Here is an 18675-nt window from a genome sequence, read left to right as displayed (position 1 = left end):
CCAAAATCGCCACCCCTCGATTCTTAGCGTCCAACCCCGAATGGAAGACCTGCCCTACCCACCCCTTTCTCAGCCTAACCTGGCCTGCCACTCTCAGGTGCATCTCCTGGAGCATGACCACATCTGCCTTCAGTCCCTTCAGGTGCGCGAACACACGGGCCCTCTTGACCGGCCCGTTCAGGCCTCTCACATTCCAAGTTATCAGCCGGATCAGGGGGCTACCCCCCCCCCCCCCTCCCTCCCCTGCCGATTAGCCATCACCCTTTCTAGGCCAGCCACGTACCCGTGCCTCCCGCACTCTCCGTTCCCCCCAGCGGCAGACCCCTGCCCTGACTCTCCCTACAGACTCCAGCTCCCCCTTGGCCCTTGCAACAGCATACGGACCCCCCCTAGCTGCGTTGCTCCCCCCATAGCACTCCCGTAAGTCAGCTGACTCCTGCTGACCCCGGCCGCTCCCTCGACCCTGTAGTGTGAGAATCTCCCCTCCCCCCTCCTGTCCATTAGCGGGCGCTCCTCTCCGGCACCACCCTTCCTCCCCAACCCTGCCCCCTTCCTCCCCTGGCGCGGGAAAAAGCCCGCGCTTTCCACCAATCCGGCCCCGCCCACTCTGGCGCAGCTCCCTTTCACGGCCTAATCCAAGCTCCCCCACCTTGGGCCTCCCCTCGCCCCCCCCCCCCCCCCCCCCCCCAACGGGCCCCCCTCTTCCAACAACCGACGTCCACACTCTCACCAAACCCCCATTACCAACCAAAAAAAGAGAAAAAGCAGTACCAAACAGAACAGAACATCCCCCCAAAACACAACAATCACATCAATCTCCTTTAGACATCCCCTCGCTACCAACCCTCAATCTGAGTTCAACTTTTCAGCCTGGATAAAGGTCCACGCCTCCTTCGGCGTCTCGAAGTAGTGATGGCGGTCCTTGAAGGTGACTCACAGTCGCGCCGGCTGCAACATTCCAAATTTCACCCCCTTCCGATGCAGCGCCGCCTTAGCCCGATTGTACCCGGCCCTCTTCTTGGCCACCTCCGCGCTCCAGTCCTGGTTTATACAGACCTCTGCATTCTCCCACCCGCTGCTCCGCTCTTTCTTTGCCCACCTTAGGACACACTCCCTGTCTACGAAGCGGTGGAACCGCACCAGCACCGCCCGTGGCGGCTCGTTGGGCTTGGGCCTCCTCGCCAGGACTCGATGGGCCCCCTCCAGCTCCAGGGGCCCCAGCGGCCATCAGCGTGTTCAGCATTGTGACCACGTATGCTCTGACATCCGACCCCTCCACCCCCGCCGGGAGACCCAGGATCCGCAAGTTCTTCCTCCTCGACCGATTCTCCATGTCCTCGAACTTCGCCTGCCATTTCTTATGCAGCGCCTCGTGCGCCTCTACCTTCACCGCCAGGCCCAAGATCTCGTCCTCGTTCTCCGAGGCCTTTTGCTGCACCTCCCGGATCGCCGCTCCTTGGGCCTTCTGGGTCTCGAGCAGCTTGTCAATCGAAGTCTTCATCGGTTCCAACAGCTCTGTCTTCAGCTCCGTGAAGCAGCGCTGGAGAAACTCCTGCTGTTCCTGCGACCACGCTGGGAAAACCATCTTGGTTTTCCTCCCTCGCACTTTTCGCTTCTCCACATCTACTTTCTTCACCACTCCACTCCTGGTCCAATCCATACAGTGCCGGGGAAATATTGCAGTCACCTTCCCACACTGGGAATTGTCAAACAAATGCTGTTGGGGGCCCTAAAAAGAGCCCAAAAGTCTGTTTCTGGCGGGAGCTGCCGAACGTGTGACTTAGCTCCGCATAGCCGCAACCGGAGGTCCCGACTCCAGAGAACCTCGAGGAACTCAAAAGGGATTACCAGGGTTGGAGAACCGTGAAACCCCTCTTTGAGTCTCCACATCTTTGGTGGGAAGCAATCAAGGGGAATATCAAAAGGGTTTTCATCCTCAAAGGCATTCAAAAGGTGAGAGAGAGAGATGAGGGGCCATGTCCAGGCTCCAGAAAAGTATGCAGAATTTCCTCCAGCTGCAGTCGATGGGGGTTGATGTCAAGGAGGATCTCCAAGAGGTGAAGGGCCAGCAAGCCTCGCTCTACACCTCGGAGGCCTCCAAGGTTATCTTCCGCTCCAGAGTCCGTTCCGTGGAGCAGGATGAAAAGTGCTCACGCTTCTTCTTCCAAAAGGTGCACATAGAGACTTCTGTGATCAGCAGCCTGAAGGAAGAAGATGGCTCTGTAAAGTCATCGCAGTCGGACATCCTGAGGATCAGTAAATCCTTTTATGCCGGACTGTATGATCTGAAGCCAACAGATAGCACTGTTTCCCAGACCTTCCTGTTGTCTATCACGGAGGTCTTGGACGACAGCGAGTGGGAAAACCTGGACAAACCACTAACTCTGGACGAGCTGACAAAGGCCGTCAAATCCTTTGAGACGAGTAAAACTCCCGGAAGCGACGGCTTACCGGCTGAGTTGTATTCGGCTCTGTGGGACGGATGGCCCCAGACCTGCAGGAAGTGTACGAGAGTATGCTTCGGGACGGCAGCATGTCAGAATCCATGAGGAGAGGCACCATCACCCTCATCTACAAGCAGAAGGGGGAAAGGGAAGAAATTCAAAATTGCCGACCCATTTCACTGTTGAATTTGGATCACAAAATTCTAGCCAAGGTCATCGCCAGTCGGGTCAAGTCTGCTCTGGAGTCGGTGATCCACCCTGACCAGACCTATGCTGTACCCGGCAGGAAGATCTCTGATAGCCTCGCGCTACTCAGGGATACGATCGGCTACATGCAGGACAGGAGGGTGGACACCTGCCTCATCAGCCTTGACCAGAAGGCTTTTGACAGAATATCGCACACCTACATGATGGATGTGCTCTCCAAAATAGGGTTTGGGGAGGGAATTCGCAATTGGATCAAACTGCTCTACACAAGCATCTATAGTGCAGTCTCAATCAATGGGTGGGAATCAGAAAAGTTCCAGATCAAATCTGGAGTCAAGCAGGGCTGCCCACTCTCCTCGGCCCTGTTTGTGTGCTGCATAGAACCTTTTGCCGAGTCAATCAGGAAGGATCCGGGTATGAGAGGAGTGACGATCCCAGGCAGCGGAGGAGTGCAAGTCAAGACCTCCCTGTACATGGACGATGTCGCTGTTTTCTGCTCGGATACGTCTGTACGCAGGCTCTTGAATGCCTGCGACCAGTTTGAACTGGCCTCAGAAGCCAAGGTAAACTGCGGCAAGAGCGAGGCCATGTTCTTTGGGAACTGGGCCGACCGGTCCTTTGTCCCCTTCACTGTCAGGTCAGATTACCTGAAGGTGCTGGGGATATGGTTCGGAGCGGCTGGGGCGTGCACCAAAACCTGGGAGGAGCGCATTGCCAAAGTAAGACAGAAACTGGGCTGGTGGGAGCAACACTCCCTCTCCATTGCGGGCAAAACCCTGGTCCTCAGGTGTGAGGTACTCTCGGTGTTACTGTACGTAGCACAGGCCTGGCCCATTACCCGACCCTACGCTGCAGCAGTCACCTGGGCCATCTTCAAATTCATCTGGAGATCCAAGATGGAACGTGTACAAAGGGACACCATGTACAAACCTCTGGATAAAGGAGGAAGGAACGTACCCAACGTCTCCCTAATCCTGATGGCCACCTTTGTGTGCGGCTGCATCAAGCTGTGCGTGGAACCCTGGTATTCAAACACCAAGTGTCACTACATATTGAGGTTCTACCTGTCCCGGTGTTACGAAGGATGGGCCTGGCCTCATTGCCGCGGAACACATCAAGTAGTTGGACCGTGCCGTACCACCTGTCCCTCGTGGAAATTTTTTTGAAGAAAAACACCTTTGACAACAAGGCCATCAGCACATAATGTCCTCGAGGCCCTCAGGGAAAAGGAGACTGTGGAGGACATTGGATGGTTCCCTGAGCAGACTGTCAGATTCAGCTGGCAGAACGCCTCATCACCAGAACTTACAAACAAGCACGAAGACCCAGCTAGGCTGTTGGTGAGAAGGGCCCTACCCGTCAGATTCTTCATGTACACCCGAAAGCTCAGCACCGCTGCACGCTGCCCTCGGAGTGGCTGTGGGGAAAATGAGGCGGTCACCCACCTCCTTGTGGAATGTGCCTTTGCAAAGGAGGTCTGGAGAGAGATGCAGTGGTATTTGTCAAGGTTCATCCCGAGCAGCTCTGTGACACAGGACTCTGTGCTCTACGGACTGTTTCCAGGGACGCACACCAAGACAAACATCAACCGCTGCTGGAAGGTCATCAACTCGGTGAAAGACGCTCTTTGGTCTGCCCGTTACTTGCTGATCTTCCAGTGCAAAGAACTGTCCTCGACCGAGTGTTGCAGACTGGCACATTCCAAGGTCCAGGACTACGTGCTGAGGGACGCACTCAAGCTTGGGGCAGCTGCCGCCAAGGCGCAATGGGGAAAGACCACTCTGTAAGATCTTCCAACAAATGTACACCGAGGGGAGGGTAACAGTGTAAAACCCCTTGGTCTAGGCTTCAACACTCCAATGTATAAAAGAAACATGACAATGTAAATATTTAAGAAAGAATTGTAACGTAAAGAGGGAGATGTGTGTAATGTCATCCCAATTGAATGGAAGAAAGACAAGTGAATGCGTAACTTTGATGGAAATGTACAGTCAAGATAATTTGAAATGTTCTGTAATGTTTATTAGAGATTTTATGAATAAAGTATATTTTTTGGAAAATAAAAGTGGTCCCCACACAGGGACCAGATGGAACGGCACTTGTGGGGATCTCCCAGGGGATCGGAGGCCCCAGCTGCATGCTCTTTGGGCAGGGTGGGGCCCTGGCACTGCTGGTGGTGCCCTGGCAGTGCCACCTGGGTGCCAGCCTGGCACTGCTAATGTGCCAGGTGGCACTGTCAGCTGTCATGGGCACAGGCAGGGTGCCAGGTTGGAACTGCCAAGGTGCCAAACTGGCATTTTGTGCGGGATCAGGCCGGGGATGTTATGTAAGGGTGTTGGGGAGGGGGGGATCTGACTGGGGGGCTGGCTGGGGGGGGGGGGGGGGGGGGATCATTTTGGGGGCCTCTTGCTACATTGGAGAGTTCCGCTAAGCGAAGTTTCCCACTGTACCGAATGGAGCTATGTGCGGTCATTCAGGCCCTTTATTCAACACGAGTCGCTTTGTTCCCTTGTGGGATAATCGTGCCCATAATAAAGGATGTGATAACAGGGTACCTGAAAATAATAGGAACATAGGAATTAGGAGCAGAAGTAGACAATTTAGTCCCTCAGGTCTCCTCCGCCATTCAATCAAATCATGGCTGATCACTTTCTGGTCTCAAATCGACCTCCCTACCTGGTCCCCAAACCCCTTTAACCTGTGTTTCAAATCAGAAATTTATATATCTCCTTCTTGAAACTAATTAATGACTCCGATTCTATCGCACTATGGGGCAGCGAGTTCCACAAATTCACCACCCTCTGCGAATAGTTCCTCCTCATCTCAGTTTTACATCTACTACCTCTCAACCAATATCTGTGACCTCTCATTCTAGATTGCCCCACAAGGGGAAACATTTGGACTATGTTTGCTTTTTTAATGTTTTTTTAACATAGAAATGTTACTACGTTATCCCTTTTAGCATTTTATATATCTCAATCAGATCCCCTCTCATCCTTCTAAACTCCAGCTAGTATAAGCCCAAACTGTTTAATATCTCCTCGCACGTCAACCCTTTCATCCCTGGAATAAATCTGGTGAACTTCCTCTGAACTGCCTCCAATGTTACCACATTCTTCCTTAAATAAGGAGACCAAAACTGGACACAATACTCTGGATGTGGACTCACCAACACCCTATACAATTGCACATTTCTCGACTTTGATACTCCAGTCCTTTCGTAATAAATACTAACATTCCATTTGCCATTTTAATTACATACTTGACCTGCATACTTTGGTTGGATTGGGTAGAACATGAATTTTGAAACAGAAATCAAGGTGAACAAACATTTTTGTAATTTTTTGAGGATGTAACTAGCAGAATAGACAAGGTGGAACTGGTTGATGTAATATGTTTAGATTTTTAAAAACATTTGATAAAGTCCCACACAAGAGGTTAGTAAATAAAATTAGAGCACATGGGATCACATTGGGGTACAGGCATAGATTGAGAACTGGTTAACAGACAGAAAACAGAATAGGAATAAATAGGTAATTTTTAGGTTGACTAGTGGTGCACTGCAAGGATCAGTGCTTCAGTCCCAGCTGTTCACAATCTATTGTGATTTGGATGTGGGGATTAAAAGTAATATTCCATATTTGAAAAAGACACAAAAGTGGGTGGAAGTGTGACTTGTGGGAAGATGTAAAGCCAATTCAAGGCGATTTGGAGAGACTGAGCAAGTGGGCAAAATTTGGCAAATAGCATATAACGTGGAGTAATGTGAGGTTAGCCAATTGGTAGAAAAACATAAACATAGAGTATTTCTGAAATGCTGAGAGTCTCGGAAGTGCTAATTTTCAAAAGGAGTTGGGTGGGGGGGTCCTTGTTCATGAGTCACTGAAAAATAAAATGCAGGTACAGAAAACAAATAGGAAAATGGTATGTTGGCCTTTATTACATTTGTGGTAATCAAATTTTGTTGTAAAAACCCTCATAAAACTGTTGTGTATACTCAAATTTCACCGATAAATTAGAAAGTGGAGTAAATTAGGGGAAGATGATGGTATAATTGTAATGTTACTGGACTAGTAATCCAGAGGTCCTGGCTAATGCTCTGGGGACATGGATTCAACTCCCACCATGGTGGAATTTGAATTCAATTACAAATCACACCACAACATAGGAAGGATGTGAATGGGTGCAGAGGCCATTCACCGGAATGTCGTCAGCTAGGCTGGAGTTATTCTCCTGAGAGCAGAGAAAGCTGAGGGAGTACCTGATTGTGTTGTATAAAATTATGAAGCATAAGAGTACATAGGAAGAAACATTTCCCCTTGAGAGAGGGGTCAATAACCAGGGGGTATCGATTTAAAGAAAAGGGAGGAGATTTAGAGGGTTTAAAGAAAAACCACCCAGCTGTGGTGGGAATCTGGAACTCACTGACAGAAAGGGTGGTGGTGGCAGGAGCCCTCACACCATTTAATAAGCATTTAGATTAGCATTTGAAATGCCATAGTATCCAAGGATCAAGTGCTGGAAAATGGGACTAGAATAGATAGGGACAGACACAATTGGACAAAGGGCTTCTTTTTGTGCTGTAAACTCATTTCTTACTATGATTACGAATTGCCTTAGTTAGACTGCACCTGGAGCATTTACATGCAGTTTTCACTTCCTTTCCAAAGGAAAGATATACCTGTCATAGAGGGAGTGCAACAAAGGTTCGTCAGACTAATTCCTGAGATGGAGAGATTGTCCTACAAGGAAAGATTAATTAGACTGGGCCTTTATTTCCTGGAGTTTAGAAGAATGAGAGAGGTGGTCTGATTCAAACATACAAAATTCTTACAAGACTTGACAGGGTAGATGAAAGAAGGATGTTAACCCTGGCTGAAAGAGGTCTATAACCAGGGTACACAGTCTCAGGTCACAAGGAGCAGGCTAGTTAGGAGAGATGAGGAGGAATTTCTTCATTCAGAATCTTTGGCATTCTCTGTCCCAGAGGGCTGTGGAGACTCATGTTGCTGAGTGCGTTCAAGACCAAAGTCAATAGATTTCTACATATTAAAAACATGAAGGGATACAAGGATAGTGCAGGAAAATGATGTTGAAATAGAAGATCAGCCATGATCTCAATGAGTGGCAAGACACATTTGAAGGGCTAAACGGTCTGCTCCTGTTTGTATTTCTTTTGTTCTTATGGGTTGGGGATTGGGTAATGGCCATAAATTGGAATAAATGGGTTATTTTGGGTTGGCCAGCTGTAACAAGTGGGGTGATGTAAGTATGAGTATTGGGGCCTCAGCTATATACAGTCTATATCAATGACTTAAATCAAGGGACTGAAGTATAATAGATGGTCTGATTAAAAGTAGTAGGGCTACTTTACACTGGGCTAAACCGCTGGCTTTGAAAGCAGACCAAGGCAGGCCAGCAGCACAGTTCGATTCCCGTAACAGCCTCCCCGAACAGGCGCCGGAATGTGGCGACTAGGGGCTTTTCACAGTAACTTCATTGAAGCCTATTCGTGACAATAAGCGATTTTCATTTCATTTTTCAGATTGGTCTTAAGCATGACAGACACATGGGTGACGGCAAGTCTACTGAAAAATGAGAAACTGATTCAAAAGAAAATGGTAGACGTGGGTCGAAAATCACAAGCATGATCCCAAACTTTAATTTTCCAACTTGCTCTGATGCTGACTCTGTCCTCAGCCTACTGCACTATTCCAGTGAAGCTCAGTATAAGCTTGAGGGCAGCCCTCACTGTTTGATTAGGCACTTCACAAGATTCCAAACTCAACAATTTTAGACCCAAAATCCGTTAATTTCCTTTTCTTTGCTTGCTTGTTTTTCACTGATTTTTTTTGCTTTGAATCAGAATACCCCTGCTCGAGGCTCATGTTTGCTGTTTTTCTTATCCCATCAACATTCCCTTTGGACTTTTAAGACTAAAAGCTATATTGTCATTTCTGAGGTGGGTAGCTCAAGTTAGAAACTTCTTGGCTCACTGCAGCTGCCTAGATAGAATGTGCATCAAAGAATGTGAACTTTGTGGTGGTGGGGATGTGATGATTGCGGGATGAACCATGGGAACCAGATTGAAGGGGCAGCTACCAGAGGCTGTTGAGTGCTGAGGCAAGCTGATTAGAAGGCCCAGCTCAGTTCTCTGGGACACTGTCTCAGTTATTTGGTTACATTTTAGACCCTCTAGCCCTCGCCCCCAACTCCCACTCTCTATCCCACTGCTATTCCCCCAATACCAACAAGTGCCCCCACACCCTCACTCACCGGCCTCTAATACCTTCCATGCTAATCTCTGGGCCTTGCATGCCCATCCACCAAATATACCGTATGTACAAAACCTATGAACATTATAGCAACAATGGTATGCGTGAAACTACTTAGAAATAAAATCATCCAATCATGATTCTTTTAAAAAACTGTTGCTACAACCCTATAAGTGTCATTTAAAGAGACCGTTGAAGTATCAATAGAAGATTGAGGCACTTCACACTTTTAAATCTTGCGCAAATAAACATTGAGCCATTGAAAAAGATACTACAAAAAATGTGGATATTGCTGAAGTGGGACATATTGTCAAAACCTCTTGCACCTTTCTTGAATTATCCAGGATCTTGGAGGGCCTGTAGTTTTTTGTTGTTTTCACCATGGCACCACCTTGGCCAGAGTGGACATGCCAATCAATCAGCAGCTATATTTTTACTATAGCATAAATCATTCTGATCATTTAAAAATGGACATTCCTGTATTTGTTCTGATGACTAAAGTGAAAAGCCACGGCAATATGTCTCTCTTTCTAGTAAAATAGATTGTAACCACATAAAGATGTCAATCAAGCTAATTAAACAGATTTGACCAGTTGTGTAAACAACCTCCCACTCACATAATCCTTTGTGTCTGGAAGCTAAATTTATTGGTTTCCCTTTGAATACTGACATGGAATCTAATTCCATCACTTTATCAGGCAGGGCATTTGAAATACAAAATTGCTCTTTGTGTAAATTACTTTTTTCCTTGTGACACGTCCAATCACATTGGATCTGCTTCTTTTGGTTCGCCACCCTTCATTCTATCTCAAATGGTCATGCACATGTTGTGGTGCAGTAGGTAGCATTCCTGTCTCTACACCAGAAGCTCTGGGTTTAACTTTTACTCCAGGACTTGGTGACCAAGGCAGGTGCGTTTATAATGCGGCTAGACAGGTTGAGTATCAGCCTGTAAATCCTTCTAACACATCACCAGGGCAAGCGGTAAGTTTGGGAGAGTTTCCAGACCAGCCACGTGGTGGAAAGAAATTGGAGCCTCTACTGTTACTATCCATAGCCCCAAACTAGAAGATGTATGGAAAAGTACATGCTGCCAAAGCAACTGGGATAGGGTTGGCTGGATGACTGGTGTAGATCAGATTGGTGCATGGGGTTCGATCCCCCTCCTAACTAGGGTGGATTGGGTAACAGCCACCTTGCTCTCTACCTGTGGCAGAGGTCACAGCACTGTGGGGTTGGACCTGCCTTGGAGGCTGAAGAAACCAGCCACAATTGTCAAACACCTGCATCAAAATGGCAAGCTTTCCTCCATTGATGGGTTCACCTCTCTGGAGACCTTTTCGCCTCAAGGAGGGCGGCCCCCACCTGAGGAAATGTCACTAATTCGTTGTTCAGGTAATGTTTTAAACCTTTTTTTGTAAAACTGACGGAGGCTGGGAGAAGTGTTATTGAAGGACGAGGGAGGGCGAACGACCGCGCGGGAAAATTAAAACGCCCGCTCTTTTAACGGCCAAGGAGCGGGCTGGTTCCAGAAGCTTCCTTCCGCCATTTGCCTTCCCATCCATTCCGCCTCACGGTCACCGCCGGTAAAATAATGTCTTTCCTCAACCCAACCTTTTCCCGACACATTGTTTTTTTTTGCGAGGAGTTTTATTTAATATGTATAAAATGATGAGTGGGGCGGGTCGTTTACCAACCATTGCAAACATGTTGGTGGCCGGTGGGATGACCTCCCCACGAAATTTGTTGTGCTGGTCAACGCAGGCGTCGATGAAGGTCTGGTCGGTGATGGAGATGAGCGCCCGGACGGCGGATGCGTGTAGCGAGACCAGCGACCACAGGCTGAAGAAAAGCCAGGACACCCGGTCGATGGCCATGGCGGGCTGCAGGGAGGGGGCGGGACACCGAGTGAGTCAGCGCCGGTCCACCTGCAGCACCCCGCGCGGCCGCTGGGGGAGCAACAACACCCCGCGCGGCCGCTGGGGGAGCAACAACACCCCGCGCGGCCGCTGGGGGAGCAACAACACCCCGCGCGGCCGCTGGGGGAGCAACAACACCCCTCTCCACTGGAACGCCGCGCAGAGCCCCGCCCCCAACTTGGCCTATACTCGAGTGGCTTTCCTCACGCTTTTGACACATCCCCTCTCCAGGCCATAAGACCATAAGACTTCACTCACTTCGGACTTGGAAATGTATCGCAATTCCTTCATGGTGGGCTGGGTCCAGATCCTGGAACTCCCTCCCAAACAGCGCTGTGGGTGTACATACGCTGCGTGAACTGCAGTGGTTCAGGAAGATGGCAATTCCGGGATGGGCAATAAATGATGGCTAAGCCAGCGGACACCACATTTTTCATTAGTAAAACAAAATGCGCCAAAGCACCTATCTGTTTCCGTGGATAGTATTTTCCCCTGGAAAGGTGTGCCAGCCTGTGGATTCAACTGAGGAAGGAGCAGTGCTCCGAAAGCTCGTGTTTGAAAAAAACTTGTTGGACTTTAAACTGGTGTTGTAAGACTTCTTACTGTGCTCACCCCAGTCCAACGCTGTGGCCAGAGGCTGCATCAAGCACAGCTGATCCGCCCTCACTGCTTGCCACAGGTACATTTGAAGGATCTGCAGGCTGATAATCACTTGGGAAAGTTGCAAAACATTCTCTGGCCATCAAGTCATGGACTGGGACTGAAACCTGGAGCTTCTGGCTCAGAGACTTCCATTGGGCAGAGCCAGGAGCGCAAATAATATTTAGATTTATTATATTGAATTTACTGTGCTTTATCTATGATTAAGGTGCCTTGTGATGCGACCATCAATTCACTCGAAGACTTGTGTCGAAGTAAACAGTGGTTTTAATCAACTTACAACTTTGCCTGCCTGCGACCGGTACAATACTGAAGGCGGTCCCGCAGGTCTGCTGCTCTTATACTTCCTCTAAAGGGCGGAACCATGGGCGGAGCCCGTACATGCTATAACATCTCCCCCTGTGGGTGAAGCCACACAATGGCCCATAGATGGAGCCCACATGGTTAATAACATAGTATAACGTAATACAGTATACTGGTGAATTAACAGTATTTATACATTCACCCCCTGTTAAAAAATAAAATAAAAAATTAAGTCCAGCGGGGGTGACGGGTTCACAAATTCAGTCAGTCCGGCGCCCGGATCGTACGCTGCGACCGCCGAAGCACTGGTGTTGCAGCCGTTTCGGGTGGCTGTGGAAGAGGGTCTGGTGCGGGCCCAGGGGTTGACTCCGGGGGCGGCTCTTTCGTAGCTTCATTCCTGCGGTCTGCTGTGCCGGGTGGAAGGGAGCGGGGGAACCAAATAGGTGTGAGGGTGCTGAACATGGGAGGTTGGGTGGGGTATAGTGTGGGGGGTACAGTAGTGGTAGTGGTGAAGGAGTCTGCGGGCGCCAGGTCTCGGAGGTAAACGGTATCCTGCCGGCCATCGGGGTGTTCGACGTATGCATAGTGTGGGTTTGAGTGCTGGAGCTGGACCCTCTCTACCAGGGGTTCGTTCTTATGGGTCCAAACGTGTTTCTGGAGGAGGACAGGACCCGGTGTCATCAGCCAGGACGGAAGCGAGGTCCCTGTGGTAGTTCCCCTAGGGAAGACAAACAAGCGGTCACGAGGAGTCTGGTTTGTGGCCGTGAGCGCATCGGGGAGAACCTCCTGCCAGTGGGAAACCGGGAGATTCCTGGACCGTAGGGGCAGTAGTACAGTCGTCCAGACCGTCGCGTTCTCCCCTCCACCTGCTAGTTTCCCCTGGGGTTGTAACTGGTCGTCCTGCTCGAAGCGATGCCCTTACTGAGCAGGTACTGACACAGTTCATCGTTCATGAATGACGAGCCCCTGTCACTGTGAACATAATTGGGGAAACCAAACAGGGTGAAGACACTGTGCAGGGCTCATAACAGTGGGGGTGGTCATATCGGGGAATGGGATGACGAAACGGGAGAACTCATCTATAATGTTGAGAAAATAGGTATTGCAATTATTTGAGGGGAGGGGCCCTTTGAAATCAATACAGACGTTCAAAGGGCCGGGATTCCTTTACCAGATGGGCCTTATCTGGTCGATAGAAGTGTGGTTTACACTCTGCACAGATTTGACAGTCCCTGGTTACAGCTCTGACCTACTCGGTGGAGAAGGGCATGTTGCGGGCCTTGATGTAATGGGCGAGCCGGGTGACCCCCGGGTGGCAGAGGTAGTCGTGGATAGCCTGTAGTCGGTCATCTTGCGCGCTGGCGCATGTGCTGCGGGACAGGGCATCTGGGGGCTCGTTGAGCTTCCCAGGACGATAAACTATATCGTAATTATAGGTGGAGAGTTCGATCCTCCACCTCAAGATCTTATCATTCTTGATCTTGCCCCGCTGCGTATTATCAAACATGAAGGCAACCGATCATTGGTGATGAGGGTAAACCTCCTACCAGTGAGGTAGTGCCTCCAGTGCTTCCATGATGACTTGGGCTTCTTTTTCGATCGAGGAGTGTTGAAGTTCAGAGGTGGTGAGGGTGCGTGTAAAGAACGCTACCGGCCTGCCTCCTTGGTTAAGGGTGGCGGCGAGAGCGACCTCTGATGCATCGCTCTCCACCTGGAAGAGGACAGACTCGTGCACCGCACGCATGGCGGCTTTGGCGATGTCCGCCTTGATGCAGTTGAAGGCCTGGCGAGCCTCAGCTGCCAGTGGGAAAAGGGTGGCCTTAAATAGTGGGTGGGCTTTGTCTGCATACTGGGGGACCCACTGGGCATAATAGGAAAAGAAATCCAAGGCACCTCTTGAGGGCCTTGGGACAGTGAGGGAGAGGGAGTTGTAGGAGGGGGCGCATACGGTCAGGGTCGGGCCCTATAACCCGTTTTCCACGACGTAGCCAAGGATGGCTAGCCTGGTTGTGCGGAAAACGCATTTCTCCTTGTTATAAGTGAGGTTAAGTTTTTGGACGGTTTGGAGAAATCAGTGGAGGTTGCCATCATGGTCCTGCTGATCATGACATCAGATGGTGACGTTGTCCAAGTACGGAAACGTGGCCCACAGCCCGTACTGGTCCACCATTTGGTCCATCGCTTGCTGGAACACCGAAACCCCGTTCGTGACGCCAAAGGGGACCCAGAGGAAATAAACGTCTGCCTCCAACGCCGTGTAGTGGTGGTCCTCCGGGCGGATTGGGAGCTGGTGGTATGCAGACTTCAGATCCATCGTGGAGAACACGTGGTAGTGCGCAATCTGATTCACCATGTCTGCAATCCGGGGAAGGGGTATGCATCAAGTTGCGTAAACCGATTAATGGTCTGGCTGTAATCAACCACCATCCGCAAATTTTCCCCGGTCTTGACGACCACAATCTGAGCTCTCCAGGGGCTATTGCTGGCCTCTATGACTCCTTCCCGCAAGAGACGCTGGACCTCGGACCTAATAAACGTCCTGTCCTGCATACTATACCGCCTGCTTCAAGTGGCTACTGGCTTGCAATCAGCGGTGAGGTTAGCGAAGAGGGGAGGAGGGTCGACTTTTAGGGTTGCGAGGCTGCATATGGTGAGCGGGGACAGGGGTCCGCCAAAACTAAGAGTTAGGCTCCTGAGATTGCACTGAAAATCGAGTCCTAAAAGGAGAGGGGCGCAGAGGTCTGGGAGCACATACAATTGAAAATTAGTACACTCGGTGCCCTGTATCGCTACGGTTGCAGTAGTGCACCCTTGGATTTGTACTGAGTGCGACCCAGAGGCGAGGGAGATTGTTTGTTGCGTCGGGAATATCGGGAGCGAGCAGCGTCTTACCAGATCCGGGTGAATAAAACTCTCGGTGCTCACGGAGTCGAACAGGCAAGGTGTCTCGTACCCGTTAACCCGGACGGACATCATGGAGCTCCTGAGGTGCTTGGGTCGGGACTGGTCCAGCGAGGTTGCCAGTTTTACCGTGTCATCCAGGTCCTGGGCCCCTTTTTTGAGCAGGCGCTGCCTCACATAGTTCGATCTGACCCCCGCAACGTAAACGTCTTGGACGGCGAGCTCCATGTGCTGAGTGGCCGCAACGGCCTGATAATTACAGTTGCGCGCGAGGGCTTTGAGGTCGCGCAGATAGTCATCCAGCGACTCCCTGGAGTGCTGGCGGCAAGTGGTGAAGATCTGTCGTGCGTAGACCTCGTTCACAGGCTGCACATAGATGCGTTTGAGTATTGCGAGGGCCTCTGTATAGGAGGTGGCTTCATCGAGCTGGGCAGAAATGCGATGGCTCAGCCGTGTGTGAGGAGACTCAATTTCTGGTCACCTGCGACAGATGACGTCGACGACACGGCAAGGTAGGCCTCGAAACACCGAAGCCAATGTGAAAAAATTTCTTTCGCCTCCGCGGCCTGTGGGTCAAACTCCAGTCTGTCAAGTTTGAGGGCTGACTCCATAGTAGTTCTTTAAGTTGATTAAATTGATGCAACATCAATTCACTCGAAGACTCGTGTCGAAGTAAACAGTGGTTTTAATCAACTTACAACTTTGCCTGCCTGCGACCGGTACAATACTGAAGGCAGTCCCACAGGTCTGCTGCTCTTATACTTCCTCTAAAGGGCGGAGCCATGGGCGGAGCCCGTACATGCTCCAACATCTCCCCCGGTGGGTGAAGCCACACAATGGCCCATAGATGGAGCCCATAGGGTTAATAACATAGTATAACGTAATACAGTATACTGGTGAATTAACAGTATTTATACTTTCACCACACCTTGTTGTTACTGCCTCTTCCAAAAGGGTACGGGAAGAAGTCTCACAACACCAGGTTAAAGTCCAACAGATTTATTTGAAAGCGCAAGCTTTTGTAGCATCACTGATGAAGGAACAGCGCTCTGAAAGCTCGTGATTTCGACTTTAACCTGGTCGTGTGAGACTCCTTACTATGCGCACCGCAGTCCAGCGCCAGCATCTCCACATCATTCCAATCCGGTGGTGGATTAGATTCATCGCATACATAAACAAAACACTGTACATGCTGCGATTCTGGAATACAAATATCAATTGCTGCAAATATTCAACAGATCTGGCGGTGCCAATGAAAAGAGAGAGTTAACATTTCCTTGAGCCTGTCCCCCTGCCATTCAATGTCATGGCTGATCTTACTGTGGCCTCAACATCACTCTCCTGCCTGTCCCATTAATCCTTGAACCCATGCAGTTTAGGAATGTGTCTATCTCAGCCCTGAATATAGTCTCCGCAGCTCCTGGTGTAGAAAATTCCAAGATTCGTGACCCTCTGACAGAAGAAATTCCACCTCATTACTGTCTTATGTGAGAGAATCAAGTGTTTGAAGGAAGATGGTCAATGGATGTGACTAACGAATACTGAATAGCAGTAGTGTTTTCTGATCCTCCAACTGTAATAGTCAAATTCTAACCATTAGTGCCTAATAACCAACAAACTGGAATCATGGGGTATTAAGTAGAGCTATCCAATAGTTGTTGTGGCATCAGTGGAGAAAGTTTCAAAACTGATTTTGATATTAGGTTATGGTATTAATGGATATGGAACCAAGACGGTTCAGATACCCTGATCCAATTCAGGAATTCAGCCAAATTGGGCTTGGAATTCTAGAGCAAACAGCATCCAGCCAGAGCATACCTGGTGTATACCTGTATATCAATCATCAAAGCAAGATGACTGGTTCACCCACAAATGGCAGCGTTTATCTCTGTCATTTTAGCTGGTTCATATCTATAGGTTTCTGGGGTTACTCCGAACATACCCTCTATTCCTGGAGTGCATGGGTGATTTGTTTAAGAGCATGGATGTTTATCTTTTGGGTTGCTGACTTGTAGGAAACCTTTGTTTGGCCACAAAATTTATAGGGAACATTGATCACCACCCAGCTTACTAGTGGCCCATCAGATTATTTCCAGGATCATTGGGCCCACCCTTCAGCCTGGCTAGCCCAAAAAGTGCTCCCAGGACTGTCACTTCTGGGCTCGCAGCCTTATCAGTCCGAAGTAGTCTTCAGTTTTACTGCCATCAGTCTGTGAAGCAAAGTTCCAACCTTCCCCAGCTCAGCAACCCTTTCACCTGCTGCTGAGCATGAGGAGAATATTCTGAGCTGACATTATTACATGAAAATTGTGCACAACCTGCCTGTTTGTTTCACCGTGTTCCTTGGTGCGAACAGGGCCAATGTAGTCAAATAGCACATGGCTTGACCACTGAAAGAAATTTGCCACTGAAAGAAATTTGACTCAGAACTTCGGAGCAAATTGCACCTAACCATGGTTGTACAATGAAAAAAGTTAACCAAGATAATCCCATATCATCATGGAAGGGAGCACTTTTTTTTTATAAATTTAGATTACCCAATTATTTTTTCCAATTAAGGGGCAATTTAGCATGTCCAATCCACCTACTCTGCACATTTTTGGGTTGTGGGGGCGAAACGCACGCAGACACGGGGAGAATGTGCAAACTCCACACGGACAGTGACCCAGAGCAGGGATCGAACCTGGGACCTCGGCGCCGTGAGGCGGTTGTGCTAACCACTAGGCCACCGTGCTGCCCTGGGAGCACTATTTTTGAGGAAGCAACTTGATTCACTATTTTGACTTTTCAGACTTTTGTTTTTAAAAAATATTTTTCACTTTACACCACAACCATCCCCTGCCCCAAACTTTCACTGATTTCTGCATATTGTTGGTTTATCATTTTCCCACTTTTTACTTAACTATTTCCTATTATGGACTTTGTCGCTGCGAGGAATTTTCAACTTTATTTATTATTTCTCACTGTTCACTAATTTTGCAGCTTTTGGTTTATGATTTACCTGCTCCTTAAACTTTTGGTTAATAATTTCCTTACTCTTTGCTAAGAGTCCTTCTTTCTGCAGTTTTTAACTTTCTAATTAATCATTTCCTACTTTTACTAATATTTGTCAAAGATACTTCCATGTATTTGCAGAATTGTTGCTCAGCACTAGAGTTAAGTAAATATAATTACATAATTTCCCTACATCACAGAATACTTATCAGACATCCTTGGAATGTTTACAGCATGAGACTCAAAATCAAAATAGGTAGTGAACTTTCAAAAATATAGGAAATAGGAGCACTGCCATTCAATATGATTATTCTTGATCTTGGGCTTCAACACCATTTTCCCACCTGTTCCCTATATCCATTAATTTCCTGAGAAACCAAAAATCTGTTTATCCCAAACTTAAGTGTATTCTACGATGGAGCATCACCAACCCTCTGGAGCAGAGTGAAGAAATTCCTCAACTCAGTCCTATTACAATCCTGGACCAGACCCCAACAGTTTCTAGGAAACCCCATTATTTTATTTTAATTTTGTAAAACTGTGAGGAAAGAATACTTCACTCCAGGAGTGATCTCACGCACAAATAGGGATATGGTATATTAAAACAAACTTTATTATTAACACAGTATTATCAACTTTAACATTATAAAGAAAAGAGCTTTCAATTACCAGTTAAACAATGCTTATCAATACACTAAAACAATCCTAGCTGCTATCTTTAATCTCCACTCAAACAAAACCATCTCAGGTCACAATACACTTTTAAATACAGTTAGCAGACTCAGGAATCCTTGCTGTAAAGAGATGTCTTGAATAAACCACTTTGAGAGAGATCCTTCAGGAACCAGCTGCAGATTCCTGCCTCAATCAAACTACTGGTTAATCTGCCAGCCTTTCGAGAAACTGCTGCTCTATTCACAGACAGATCTTTAAACTGTATTGAGAGCACAGATTCTTGTCCATTCACATACT

At 48.6% G+C, this 18675-nt stretch overlaps 1 protein-coding gene across 1 annotated transcript in view; it reads right to left on the bottom strand.

The window, feature by feature from the left end:
- Positions 1 to 10854, bottom strand: part of glipr1a (GLI pathogenesis-related 1a) — a 115740-nt gene extending 104886 nt beyond the window's left edge. Inside the window, 1 exon segment of the mRNA XM_038780958.1 lies at positions 10624 to 10854. Within this exon segment, the coding sequence (XP_038636886.1) occupies positions 10624 to 10803 (180 nt within the window). The 5' untranslated portion in view covers positions 10804 to 10854.
- Between the last annotated feature and the right edge of the window lie 7821 nt (positions 10855 to 18675).

The sequence above is a fragment of the Scyliorhinus canicula genome, chromosome 20, assembly GCF_902713615.1.
Source record: "Scyliorhinus canicula chromosome 20, sScyCan1.1, whole genome shotgun sequence".
NCBI lineage: Eukaryota > Metazoa > Chordata > Chondrichthyes > Carcharhiniformes > Scyliorhinidae > Scyliorhinus > Scyliorhinus canicula.
Note: the sequence above shows the minus strand (reverse complement) of the source record. Positions and strands in the feature narration are given on the sequence as shown.